General features: G+C 35.4%; 1 protein-coding gene across 4 annotated transcripts in view; it reads left to right on the forward strand.

Annotated features, from left to right (window-relative positions):
* The window catches only part of LOC106176116 (inositol polyphosphate-4-phosphatase type I A), a 23,739-nt gene extending 11,013 nt beyond the window's left edge, over positions 1 to 12,726 (forward strand). For 3 of the 4 annotated variants that reach the window (XM_087007963.1, XM_087007964.1, XM_087007967.1), the window contains 13 exons: positions 318 to 375; positions 3,782 to 3,887; positions 4,274 to 4,381; positions 4,803 to 5,074; positions 5,312 to 5,707; positions 6,289 to 6,489; positions 7,009 to 7,077; positions 7,366 to 7,610; positions 8,028 to 8,168; positions 8,517 to 8,614; positions 8,871 to 8,971; positions 9,356 to 9,510; positions 9,936 to 12,726. In XM_087007963.1, coding sequence (XP_086864089.1) covers positions 318 to 375; positions 3,782 to 3,887; positions 4,274 to 4,381; positions 4,803 to 5,074; positions 5,312 to 5,707; positions 6,289 to 6,489; positions 7,009 to 7,077; positions 7,366 to 7,610; positions 8,028 to 8,168; positions 8,517 to 8,614; positions 8,871 to 8,971; positions 9,356 to 9,510; positions 9,936 to 10,068 — 2,083 coding nt within the window. In that variant the 3' untranslated portion in view covers positions 10,069 to 12,726. Of the gene's footprint in view, positions 1 to 317; positions 376 to 1,958; positions 2,062 to 3,781; positions 3,888 to 4,273; positions 4,382 to 4,802; positions 5,075 to 5,311; positions 5,708 to 6,288; positions 6,490 to 7,008; positions 7,078 to 7,365; positions 7,611 to 8,027; positions 8,169 to 8,516; positions 8,615 to 8,870; positions 8,972 to 9,355; positions 9,511 to 9,935 lie in introns of all 4 variants that reach the window. The other variant, XM_087007966.1, reaches the window with a different exon arrangement.
* Positions 12,727 to 14,813: the final 2,087 nt, after the last annotated feature.

Here is a 14,813-nt window from a genome sequence, read left to right on the forward strand (position 1 = left end):
CAAGAAGATTATATTTACTGTGTTGACTGTCAAATTAAAAAATGTTCATTTCCAACCAAGAAGCTTTATTTAAATTAATTTTTTCGCAATAAAAATTATCATCAGTTTAAGTCAGTGAGATATTATTCACATCATGACACTGTATGAAATATCTGTCAATAGATGATTTGTGATAAGGACAGAAAATTAAAAAGTGGTGTCACCATCTCTAAATTTGCAAGGGTATTTCCTATATAAAGTATGGGTTAATGGATACATTTATACATTATCTGTAAAGTTACAGTTTTGGATTTTGCAACTGCAATTTCTCCTTTCAGCAAAGAGTGGATAACAGAAGAGAGGGCAAGGATAGAGCAGCTGCAGGACTTGGGAGAGGTGTGTAAGAAATGACAACAGATATCTAGACAGATATTTCCAGAATGCAATCATGCCTGATTCTGTACCCCCCTCCCCCCCACCCCATCTCTTCATTCACACAAAGGAGAAAAGCTGAGCTGAGGCACATCAGTTTATAGTAAAACTGCCCAAATCACACCATATCTTTTGCAGGACAAAAGCCCCTACCCCAGCATCTTGGTATTGCTCAAACTCTGTGAGGTATCACTTCTCAAGTCTGTTAGTCTATTTACGTATGGTCTTAAACCACATAAAGATGAGAGATGACAACACGTTATTTCATACAATGCTTATAAAAAATTGTCCGTAAATTTTAAGACATTTGCTGTTTTATTTTCTGTAATATTCTTTGATATGAGTATTAGTATTTCAATTTTCTTTTTGCTTCTTTTCAGTATAAATTATGCTTATTCTCCAGGTTAAGTTATTTTTTTCTTCGGCAGCCAGAGTCCATAGAAGCTGTTTATATATATTCTGATTACTGAAACATTTGGCTAGGAAACATGCCTGTACTTTTATAACTTTCAGCCCACTGTGCAAGAAGACCTTATCGTACAGGGTATATATAAAGTCTTATAGTTTTTTCAATCATATAAAAATACTTCATTTTCTTTACCTGATGCTGTAGAAAGGACACCATTTGAAAAAAAAAAAACAAAGAAATTGGTCATGATTTTACATTAACTTCTGGAGTTTGAATGATATATAATTGTGTTTACAACTATATATAAATACATTTTTATGCCCATACCAAGAGCACAATTCATCCCTGTAGCACTTTAGTTTTAAAACTATTTCAAAAGCTTTTGTTATTCCTCTTGCATGTTGTGGTAGGCATACTCATGTTGACAGAAATAGGGCACATCCCAGGGTAGATGTAATTTTTTTCCCATCCCAAGTTGGGTATAGAGAAGAAATAGGTTTAACTTTGTGAGTTGGTGTATCAAAGCTCTCATCAGAGCAGAATTAGACCCCATTCCCATACCTAGATCAATCTAGCAGGATCGCCTCATCTCTGAGGGGTTTCTTGCTTATTTGCTCTTAGCTAAAGCAGCTTAGATGTCTGGCATGCCTACTGAAGCTGCTAAATGATAATTAATTACCCTCTTACAGCTTCAGTAGGCATGCCAAACATCAGAGCCTAAGCTAAAAGCAATTTAGCAAGAAACCCCTCGGAGATGGGTCGATCCTGCTAGATTGATCTAGGTATGGGAATAGAGTCTTACATAGTATTAGTTTGGTGGTGAAAGCTTAATCTTCCTATAGAGACAAATGCTATGGATTGTTGGGTTGCTAATAATATAGCTCACAAATTAGCAAGATTTATTGTTTCCTATGGCATTTACAACAGAAGTCATCTGAAAACAAAGAAAATGATAGTTCAGACTTGTAACGAAAAAAGAAAGTAATAATAATACCTAACATTGACTGTAAAGTTGAATGGCAACCTGGCTACAGTTTCAAAATGGCACCAAATAGAACACTTCTCTATCAGGACTATTTTGTTTCTGTCAATGTGAATGTGCCTTAGTTATTCCTGTGGTCTTCTGTTGTTTTCTTAGCTAAAGGGGAGATGGGAGCAGTTGAAGATGGACCTGCAGATCTTCCATGTGGACATACTAGATGTGTATACACAGTGCCTTAGAGAGTATGAGGAGATGGAAGGTGCTTGGAGTCTGGGCAATGTGGTGGCTATAGATAACTTAACATGTAGTGGTTTTAATATGTTCTCTTGGTGGTAGTGTAGACGTACAACAGTCATGAACAAACTGGTCGGCCATATTGGTGGTGGTTGAAATGTGCAGATTGTTCTACGGAAGTCCTGTTAAAACACAGTTTGGATGCAAGTTTAAACTGCAGAATCATTCAGTGATGTTTGAGGCAAGTCTTGTCATTTCAAAAATCCTTGTACATAAAAAACCAACAACAATATTCAGCCAGTCTCAAATAAGAAAATATGCACTCACGCTGAGGAGGTGTTCCTTCCTGAAAAATTGTATGCAATGTGTTTGATTACTATCCTCTACCAGTGCCACAGATTGACTTTTCACTAAATATTCACAGCTCTATCTCTAGCTAATTCATGACATCATTCTCTACACTGTATGGAAAAGTGCACATAATTAACCAGAGCCGTGTGGGATTCTGTGAATATGTAGTGAAAAATAGATCTTTGGAGCTGGTAGAAAGTGACTGAATAGCCAGTTTGTTCATGATTGAGTGTCTTTTGGGTGCTGTTGTTCTCTATGTAAGCTGGTCATGTCTGTACATCCCTTATGTAAACTGCTGTGTACCATTTTCCTAAACCAAGCTGTATCGTATTTGTTATATTACCGCCCATTAGGACTACAGCTAGCTAATTTCTTTGGTTACATTTCTAGTCATGTTGTGCCAGCTTAACTCAAGTATTCACTGTCCCAGCAGACATTGTGAATATGATTTTTAACGTGTTTATTATTATAATAATTCTGTTGTCTTACCTTCAAGCATTTTAATGGAGGTGAGCAGTACATCATTTCTTTGGTCTCCAGTGGTTAAATTATTTATCAGTACAGAGCTTGCTGGGCTAGTGTGTACTAAGATAAGTGGTCACAACTCAGCTGGAAATACAACCTTTAATACCATTTGGATTTGAAACAAATATTTTCAACTTAAACTTGTTTCTCTATGAAAAAAAATTGGCCCAACTTTGTGGTGGTAAATTCCTATCAGTTAAAGTTAGAAGAGAGGGATTTACACTTTATAGAAACAAGCTTTGACATTATTAATAGGTTTGTTCCTTTCCCTGCAAAACAGTTGTTGTTTGTATAGTATGACATACTATACACAGAATATAGTATAACAGTGTGTCCTATGGCCCTATGGATGAGTTTATGTCAGTCAATCAATGCCTGGATATTTTAGTACCTTGATTCCAGGTAGAAATCATAAAGACATGAAAGCATCATTGTAGTTGTCAGGTGTAGAAGTTCATGCAACCTCTTTTAGTGATTTTGGTTGACTTTGTTTGCAAGTTTTGTTAAGCCCCCATCCCCTACCCTCTCTCTCTCTGACAACTTTTATTTTGCTGTTATTTGTTATTTATTAATTGCCTTATTTTGTTTTCTTTTCTTATCTTCATTTTAGAATTTGAAGAGACTGTATAAATCCTCTAACAACATGCACTTGTTACTTTCTGTTTTGTTTTTAGATTTGATTTCATTCTTATCATATAACTAATTTGTGTGTCAAGCTTATCTTGTGTGTCCCTCCTATTGTAGCTCCCCCTGGTATCATGAAATGCTTATGATAGGTGCTGCCCCCTGGTTTCAGCATCATGTAGCTTAGCGATAGGAATACCTGCTCTGTTACAAGCATCCTTTAGCCGTGTCTTTCTGCTCTTAAGCTTGTAGATATATGGCACCAAATGCGGCGAGAGTTGCTGGATGCCTTCCACAAAATGGTCGCTAAGTACACAGAAAGTTGCAAATATCTGTCTCAGGAGTTTCAAGGTTTGCGACATGCAATACTGTCACTTATGAATACTAAAATGGCGCTTGCTTAACTTTATAATGTTTCACTGGTGATTATGACAGTAATATATTAATTGTTATATCGAACTTAACTCTCTGTAATCACTGTCTGATACTAGTACATCTAAGACAGACACTTGATAAATTTCTCTTTGTGTCATACTATTACATTAAACTACTTATATAGTTTTTAAGGAAATGTTAACCCATTGTTTAAGTATGCTAGATGTATATGAATAGTTTTTCTGACTTTTTCCAAAATTTTAACGAGTTTATGATGATGCAATGCAGAAAGTTAATTACCCATGTTACCATAACTGTCAGACGTCATAAGAGTGCCTTAAGATGGCCGCCATGTTTTGTAGGTGTGACCTTCAAGGCCAGTGCCAGGAAAGGCGACAGAGATGTGGAGTTCATTCCAGTCAATTTACATCTACAGAGGATGTGGGTCACAAATGAAAAGAAAAAAACAAGTAGGTATAAGGAAATCCAATACTGATAATTTCCGTCTCACTGCTTTGAAACATAAACATGTTCTAATTGAATGCTTTTCACTGTGGATTTTGACATGGGGTTTATAAGGGTGAGCTTGGTGAATTATTAAGTAGGTTAGGTGTGTAGGCTCAATAAATTTGCCAAAGAAAGAGGGTAACTGTACCTTGTCTGCCTATTAAGCAAAAAGGGTGCTTTTAGTTAATAATCACCATTATTTTCAGGGAATACTATTTTCCAAATATTAGAAATTGTCACTTCCTTATATTAAATTTTATTTTAGATAACATATTTTGACAGTTGGCATTTTCATAGAATATCCACACAAAAACCAAATTCAGGAGAGTCAAAGTACCACAAATGCTTGGCCATATTTTCATAACACATCATTTTTGATTCCAGGTGGCTGTTATGATATTGTGACTGTAGGAAGTTTCACAGCATATGCCCAAAAATACAAACAAGGTGGAGTCAAAAGAATGATGCAACAACAACAAGAACTTTTACACAGCTCTGGACACAAGGACAGTAGACTCACAGATCTCAATAAATTATTAGATAAATTGATATCTTTACGGAAGGCAGTGCAATATGATGCCGAGAGTGTCAGTAGGGCAGCATTACAGGGGAGCGCAGAGGAACTAATCAAGGCATCTTCTCTAGTGACTGATAAGGTTGGTACACCTGGCTTATGTTTCATGATTTGTTCTGAAAATGACAAAATGAAACCCCCTCTTCACCTCATTACTCTTTTAATATTTTCTTAGTCAATATATTTTAATGTGCATTATATGATAAGTGATATAAATGACATTTAAAAGAGTTGCTTGGTGATTTGGGCCTTCTGCCTTATTTCTGGCCAAGTAACAATGTGGAGATATTAACCAAATTATTTTCTATTTCATTTTCAGACTCGACAGCTGCTCCAACTGCTGGAAATAAAGATGATGGAGGAAGGAATTACAAGTTACGACAAGGCAAAACAAGATTTGACTGATGCGTCCTCAGCTCAAACAAACTCTACAGAATCAAACGATATTCATGGAAAATTGAAATCCGATTCTCAAGACAAGGTTCTCAATGAATTACAATCGAAACTAAGTCAGAAAAACTCCCCCAAAGTAGGTAGAGTTCGCTCAGAAAAGATTCCTGATAAAAAGCCCTCTGTTTCATCCGTAGCAGAAGGCAGAGACTCATTGTTGAGCACTAGTTCCTCAGAATATACCCCAACTACCCCAGTGCCACCTGGTGGTGAGTGGAAATGGAGTCCATTACACACTGCTGCCACTGACTCCACAGAGCCTTGGGTAAGTAGTACGTAAAACAAGTGAATGTTTTTAGTCATCCAGTAGGATTAGAATGAGAAATATGTACAAATCAAATTATGGAACTTAATTTAGCAATGCTACAGTCTCAGGCGGGGTCTTTTCACTAGGTATTATGACCTGAATGAACTGGACACCTGATTTATTGACATGCCGGTAGGATTAGTCTGTAGCACCCTGTCTCATCATAAGATGTTAAGTTCCAGAATGTTAAGTGCTCATTCTAGTAAGTGAAACATACCTGAACAAGAAGTAGATTGATAACTTTGTCTGGTTTGCCTCATTGAAAGAACAGTTAATCAAAAGTCTCTTCACTAGTTGGATAAACAGTAGAGTTGTGATCATTGCTGCATCTATGAAAACTTGCATGTTTTTGGGAACAGTTCATGATTTTGAGTCAGAATTCAGATTTTATCCTCTTTACTTACATTAACTTTATTTAGTCAAATTATTTTTTTACAATCACAAGCATTACACATTCAATGCAGAAGAAAATTTGAAGCTACAGTTTCGAAGTATTAACCTACTAAGCTTTTCAAAACCAGCTATTTAACTTTCCGTAGGACATGAACCAAGTTAACCTTGAGGCGGCCTTGATGTGCCTCACCTCCAAGGTAGATGAGATCCTTCGTCAGGGGGAGACACGGGCGGGAGGCAGCAGTACCTGGTTAGAGGAGGTCAACCCTCTCTTGGTGCGCCTACGAGGCTGTGTTGAACTGGTGTGTCGGAGGGCCACTCATGGTCTCACCTTCCTCGCTCTGCAGGTAAATCTGGGTCAAATCCAGATATTTTTTCTGACATCCTCCATTTTTGATTGTCTTCCTACAGAAAAAATTAAATGCCTGTCCATGTAAACTTTTAAAATTCTGACCGTAAAAAACCCCCAAAAGACGACTTCTATCCACCCCTGTAAATGACTGATGTTGTCATCCCAACTCAAATGTGCAGAAAGGCAGAAATGTGTCGCCATGGAATGTAACTTAATTCAAACAAAATTGACGACTTACATTTCCCAGAAAAATGATTTTCTCAAATGTTTTGTAAAAGTTATGTAGTTACAGTAATGTTTTATAAGTATTTGCCAGATGAATATTGTATTTGGGGATAGAATGATAATATCAAAATAGCTTTATGTGTGGAATATTATATTTGGGGATAGAATGATGATATCAAAATAGCTTTATTTGTGGATATATTGGTATAATTTTGATGAGTACTATATAAGTTTGTTGAACTATGCAAGAAAGGTAATGGCATTCTCAGTGTGTATGTTTTTCTTGTAGGAACAGAGTTATAACATCCCATTGTGGCACACAGTGAAATACAGGAGAGATGTCACCTTCTCACAGGCAGTAAGTTGATACATACACCATCACTAACTAAAACTTTGCGAATAAACATGTGCCTTGTGGTTTTACTCAGGCCAGTGTTGGTTCTTATTTCCAGATTGTATTATGAAGCAATGGAGAGTTCTTTTATTTGTTTACTAAGTTAAGAAGTGAACTGTCGTTTAATTGTCCTATTCACAACTGACATTGAGGTTTTCAGATTCATGATCTCATTGTCACAAGTTCAATGCTTCTGTCACACCACCGACTTGCCACCAGACGTGATCATGCCATTGTATGCTTTATTTCCAGCTGACATCTGTGACTACAGGATTCCTGACTAAACTACGCAGCAGTATTACCAATGAGACCTTCCTCCAGCAGCTGTATAAGATCGGACTTCTGATCAACTTTGAGAGCCTCCTCTCCTGTCATGGCGACGAGATGGGGATGTTGGAGGACCACATAGTCGCCATTAATGACATGAAAAACGTGACTTTTAAAATCATTCAAGCAAGCAATGCAGATGAGATTTTACCAACTTTATCTGGCAAAAGGTGACTTAGAGATAATATGCATCTAAAAAAAGGAAAGCAAGTTTTTTAAACACGTGTTGTAAACTTTTGAATTTCATTTATTATAAATATATATGCAATTATAGTATGTCATTTGGTAATATTTGTTTTAGTCAACTATTATTCATAAAAATGAACTCATGATGTTGTAAGAGTTTTGAAAAAATTCTTATTGATCAAAATGGTTACATGTTATTCATTAATTTTATACAAATTATCAAATTGTGTTTTTCACATTTCCTGTTTCCACTGTAATATTTTATTCCTTCTTAACTATTTTGTAAATTGACCTATTTTTCTGCTTATTAATATAATGTTAGCTACAAGTATATGTTCTGTTTTCTTTAGAGGGAGATACAGAGGGGTCATAAATCAACCAGTTTTTACATTTGATTTCAGAGGCAGCTATATAGTACAAGTGCCTTGCCCTGATACCATGTTCCACCTCCTTCCCAGGGAGATACAGAGGGGATATGCCATCCGCGTAGTTCCGGTTATTTTCACTATGGGGATCAATGAGCATGCTACTCTGGCAGACAAGTCAGTGTGCTGAAAAAAACTTTTTACAGTGTTCTAACAGACAAAACCACACTTTTGTGTCTTAGATATGTCTTAATATGAACTCTTATGATTCTTGCTTCCTAGTGATTTTGAATTATGAACAAAATATATCGTTGAAAAAGTTGATAAGTTTTGGTTTTTCTAATTATGGATCGCAGCAGAGAAATGTGTCAGTGATTTCATTGTATTTTCATTACCAAAGAGCATAGGTCTGTTAAACAAGGTTCTTGGCCAGTCATTTCTTGGCCTTTACATAGTCCTGATAAAGTGACTCTGATTCAAGTTTATTTATTAATTTATTTTATTTATTTATTTGTTTATTTTCAGATTTGGGGACACCAAGCTACAGGAACAAATAAATCAAGAAAACTTTGAGGCTCTCAGCTCATATGTTTCACAATATTTTGACCATTTCAAAGAGTCAAGTATGTCATCAGAAAAATGAACTATTTTTGTTCGTGGATTGATTTAAAATGTTTTCATTTTCAAATTGCATCCTTACTTGTTTTATAATCTTGCAGTACTACATTGCATATATTTTTATAATCTTGCAGTACTACATTGCATATGTTTTTTATAATCTTGCAGCACTACGTTGCATATATTTGTTCAATGCACAGCTAAATTAGGAAACTTTTTTGGGGAACTTATTTCAAAACGTCTGCTCTTCACTCTTTGCAGACCCAGGCCCAAACTCAGTTGAAGAACAAATGAAACTGTTGAAGTACAACATAAACTCAAAGAAGAGCAAGAATGTGGAAATATTACACATATCTGCGGAGGTAAAGCTGTAAATTTTAATGTTGTTCAGTTCTCTCATTGTTATACCATGTTGTCTGATAAAGAAAGGATTATCTTTGAAGCTTGTTTTATGTCATAAGAAGTCGTGGTGTTGCCCTGATTCACTGGCTGTGCCATTTTGTGGGGATTGAAGTTTTCTTCATCTTGTGTTATTCTGTACCACATTTTCCTTTTCATATGGAAAAAGTGAAAACAGCTGCTGGGATAACTTTAAATTGTCAGCAACAAGGTAATTGCAGTGAAAAATTTAAGAGTAGCAGAATAACAGTATTTCTCTTTTTTTTCCCTCCTTTTCCCTGTGCCTCTCCATGTTTTGTCACTTGCTTTTTCAGTCTTGCAATTTTGACAAAATTAATATATTTCAGATTTGTCGCAACATGAATGGTATCCGTTTTACAAGCTGTAAGAGTGCCAAGGACAGAACCGCCATGTCTGTAACGCTGGAACAGGTTCAGATTCTCCAGCGGGAGCACAATCTGGCGCCACACGTGTTCTCGCATGCCTTAGAGTGCTTCAGGAGGTAAAAACAGGCCTTGATTAGATAGGGACAATCTGCGACTACATAAGAACAATTATTTTTTCCCCACCAAGATAAAAGAATTACCATAGTTATTTTCACCATATCTGCATCATTTGAAATCACATTTGTAAACAGCTTCCAGCTTAGAATACATATCATATTTCATCACCAAATTTTATATCTGAGGAACTTAAAAAGAATTCTTATTTCTGCATTGGGGCTCAATATAGTGTCACAGTGTTAGTTTTAAAAGTTGTATTAGTTTATGATGAGGGCCAAGGGGAAGATAAAGTTTTAATTTATCATTTTTTTACCTCAGTGAATAAATTTTAATAAATAGATAAATTAATTAATATCTTTCTAGTTACATTTGACGTGTTTGCCCATCACTTTTCTCATCACTTAACTCATCCTGTTTGTTTCAGTGAGGGGGTGAGGAGGCACAATACATTTAAGAACACTGGAATCAGCAAATATGCCTTCAACAGTATCCAGCTCATGGCGCTGCCTAAACTGTACAGGCCGCCCAATGGGACCTTTGGTAATGTCGCCTCATGATACCCACCTGATCTAGCAGTCGCTGAGATGGTGACCTATTTTATCAATGCTTCAATGGTATTTCTCCGCTACTCATTCCAAAAGCATGCCTTAGTGGAGATTGATGTTTCTGTTAAATGCAGGGGAAAGGTGGAATGCTGCTTTGGTGTCATCATTTCTTGCTTCTGTTTGCACAGTTGTAGCAAGAAGACCTGGGGTCTAGCACTTGGTGCTTTTAAACTATATACATTTCAGTGATGACAGTGGAATGTAAAGATTCTTATACTTTTCACAACTTCCTGCCACAGCTTAGGATTATGGGATACCTTCTGCTGCACCACTTGCTTCATCACCTGCAGGGACAAGCAGTGTAAATTGGAATTTATGTTTTTACCATTTTCGTGAAGATTTTGAGGAACGGCTAGGTATCATGTAATATGTGTCCAGTCACTGGACGCCAGAATACAGGATATGTAAAGCAGATACCATGTTTCTGCAAGTATTGCCAAGTCATTCTTTTATTGTGCAGTCTGACATGTACTTCTAATCTGGGTTATCAATTGCTTTTCTTGCTTACTGAGATCAGAGTGCCTGTTTTTTGTTTTGTTTTTTTCGTTAGTATAGATTTGTCTTTTAATTGCATATGACTCTGTGTTAATTTAACTTAGAGTTTTATTTTCTGTATTCTATTACTTTTACTAAAAAATCACTTCTCTTAAGTTGATTATATAGTTAGCATAATTGCTAAATTTCTTTATCTGCATAAATGATAGGAAGTGTGTGATTTATAAGCTCCATCATTATTTTAAGGTGGTGTATTTTGATATAACTTACTACTAATTTACACTTTGATAAGGCGTGCTTTTTCATAATGAAATTTCAAGGTAATTATTCTTCCCAGTGACATTAAAATAAGTAACGCATTTTAGCTCAATATTATATTGTTGTTTGAAGAAACATTACTATGAATATTTTTCATGAACTGGGTACGTGTGCATAAGAATGAATAAAATGTGATATTTTAAAGAATTTTTTTTTGCTCAGATTAGTAAGAGAGAACGTTTAAGATTATTTTATAATATGGCTCAGGTATTGATAACTACTGAAAGAATTTACATCATTTCCCATTACAACCATTACAAGGGCATCATCATCTGGGAAATTTTTTTAGGAACTAACCTCTGGTTATTTTAGTTCATTTCAAACCCTTTTCACACGTAGACTTTTTTATCCCCTATTTATTATGCTTGCAATGTAATAAATGTGAATATTTTGATTATTATTATTATTATGTTGCTTTTATTTCCTTCACAGATGTGGGGCATTAATATTGTTCTTTTCCATATCATCCAATGCCTTTGTCTACCAATTAGCATTAATCAGGTTGATCAAATTACTTTCTAAAGCTGAAAGATTAAATGGGCAACATTTTTGTTGTCAAATTGATCGTTTTGTAACTGATTTGTACAATATGACTTGGAAATGTCACCAAATATAAAACATTAAAAATAGATAACTTAACAAAATTAGTGAACAAGAAAGGAGCTAACAACTGATGTATTATACGAATTTTTGATCAGGTGAGGCTTGCAGAGTGAATGTAAGGCTGAAATGGAAATTTTATTTAAAAAAAAAACGAACATTTTGGAATAATTTCTTTTCAAAAAGACTTGCTGTAGCCTTACTTCATATACCATTCATCATTCTTTTGGAAAAAAAAAACTGAGTAAGTCGAGAATATTTTATTTACAAAAGTGCAACTGTATAAGACAAGGTTTGCTGTGGGCAGTATTGGTCAAAAATTGTTCAATGTGGAAAATAATGTAAGGTTATCTATTTAGATATGTTGAATTTGTAGAAAAAGGGATATTATATTGACTTACAGATCATGGTGCTTGGCTAATATTTATACACTAATTTTGTAAACTTATTCTCAACATGTTACGGCTCACCTGAATGCTCGCTTTCTAGAGCACACTGTTCCATACTTCCAGGTAAATATTGATACTCTGTGCTAGTCATCACAAACCTCCTGTTAATACATGTAAAATAAGACTGGGCTCCCATCCCTATAGATCTAACAGGATCGGTCCATCTCCACTGGTTTTCTCGCTAAATTGCTTTCACCTTAAGTGGCTAAGATGTCTGGCAAGCCTGCTAAAGCTGCTGAACAAAGGTAACTAATCTCTATCAGCATCATTAGGTATGATAGACGTCTAAGCCGCTTAAGTTAATTGCAGAATCCCCTTGGAGATAGTTCGATCCAAAGTTAGTTCTACATCTCTGAGAATGGTCTCTAAGTGACTGACATGTCTGATGAACTAATCTACATGTGTATTGACCTAAAAATATTGTTGGCAAGGTTTGACAAAGGAAAGGCATTGTATCCCATACCAGTGCGACAGGAATGGTAGTCCTAGATTAGAATATCCAGGCCCCATGTGGAAAGTACAGGTTAGGGTTAACTGGGGGTATTGTGGGTTAGTATGTCAAGTGTCACCTGTGCAAAGTAACGGGGAACTCGCTACACCTGGAAGTGGAGAACCATTCTTATCACCATATGGAGGTAGTGCCTTTGTTAAAAAGTTTGTCACTGAATTGTTGTCATACACTATATGACACCTTGTCTGTACAAAATGAATATAATAGTATGAAAATAAAAAATGTTCAAGAATTTAAGTTATATGGTTACAGTTTAACTTCGTTTACAATTCTCAAGTCTTTTCATATGGGTTAAACTCTATTTAAAGAAAACACATGGTTTCTTTTGTTTGCAGCCTTCCCTCCCTTGAGGTGATAACCGTCTAGCAGAGGATGGGAGAATACCCTTGGGAAGGGAAACTGGTTTTATTTTTATACCCATGAAGAACTACAATTAAGTAGATGTATCCACATGACGAAGAGAAAAACATTTTCAAATCAATTGTCCCATGCAAAATAATCACAAGCTGAGATTAGCACACATATATATATATGCTCAATATATGAAGGGAGTTTACATTCTTGTTAAGGAGTTTATGTTTTGGGAAATTTTAAGGAAAAAAACAAAAATACCAATAAAAAAGAATGATCTGCTTTTTTTTCTGAACAGATTATTAGTGGATATGAGAATTAAGGTAAAATATGACCTAAAGTTATGTAAACATTTGTGAAAAAATCAGTCAAAGGCCAAAAGCTTTTGCATCTTACTATTACTACTACTAATCTACTAATACATTTAATAAAAGCATTGACACAATGTTGTAAATACCCAGTAGGATAATACCAATATTTAGAAAAAAAAATCCACCATTCAGAAAAAACTGAATTTCTGTAGTTTGCAATCTGTGCATGCAAGTCCTCTGTCACCAGAAACGGAGAAGGATATATTTTACATCAGATACTGGGATACATGTTGATGATATATATACATAAATATCTACATGGAAGATTCTGTTTATCTGTTGAATATGATTACATTTTTAAGACTTGCATTACAACATTTATATGTCTGTATACAAATGCTTAAGATTTCATTGAAAAATGTGTATGGTTTTAAATATTCCTTTTAATAAATACATTTTACACAGGAGTTTTAAAAATATTCTTGTCTGTCTTCTTTCCTGGCTGTATTATTTAGGTATTACTGTACGTTTCCTTAAATGAATACATTTTACAATATACAGTTTTAAAATATACATTCTAACTTGGCTTTTGACTTCTCCCTGGGCGATGTATTATTATTTTAATTAAAGCATCTCGTTGGGATGCAGAAAATCCTGTTTGTCCGTTAAGGTAAGGTTCACAGCATTGACTCATATGAGTATGGAGGAAAACACTCTTTGGATAGAGAAATGCGTTAGAGAAGAATTATCTCAACTATCGCATCACTTCGATTTTTTTTCTCCATGCTAAATTATTTTTTGGATGTGCTAGAGAAGACTAGCAGAAGTCACACTGTAGTATAACACACACGAGATCTGATGTGGTTGTGGATAGTGGACAGGACCAAGCGAATATTCAAACACCGGCTTTTTGGCCTTGTAGCGTAGTGTACGATGACAGGGACGATGTACCAGCAAGTGCTACAATGTGATGTTTATTAAAGGCTGAGAAACAGCAGGACAGATCAGAAAATGGCTGAAAGCCTGAAACGGCAACACAGGCCACAGGCACCACCGGCCAGTTGTTTATACATGGCGCAGCGAGTAGTTTTTGAGGACATACTAGTAGTGCTTTTCGGTGCAAAATGAAAGATCACCTTCGTCACGGTTTACATTTTTTTTTAAATATGTGTAAACATAATTGTTTTTCTTTTTTACCTACAAAATTTTAGGTTAAATGTTTTTTTTTCCTTTATTATATCGGCTTATAGAAAAATACATGAAAATGATTTTGAAAAAAAGAAATGTAATTTTGAATTTTTTGCATGTATGTTCAGATCCTTTTTAAATATAAGTGAAAAATAACAGGAATATAAAAAGCAAACGGAGTTTCTTTATGTTTTGTTGATATTAAATAGGATTTTAAAAAAGGTAAATATTTACTGGTTGTTGGTGCCAATATTTCCCTTTCATGCTCTGAGTATTTATAAGGGTGATGGAAACCAAATGTGAAGAGTGACAAGCCTCCCCCCTCTAACGGAAAGAGACCAGTAGAAGATTGAGATATAGATATCCCATGCAGTATATGTATAGAGACTGTATGCACAGTGACCATGACGACCATGATGATCATTACCATGGAGACCATGACAATCATTACCACAGAGACCACGCTGAGAATTA

The sequence above is a fragment of the Lingula anatina genome, chromosome 3 (genome assembly GCF_051362555.1).
Source record: "Lingula anatina isolate TDL-2025a chromosome 3, LinAna3.0, whole genome shotgun sequence".
NCBI lineage: Eukaryota > Metazoa > Brachiopoda > Lingulata > Lingulida > Lingulidae > Lingula > Lingula anatina.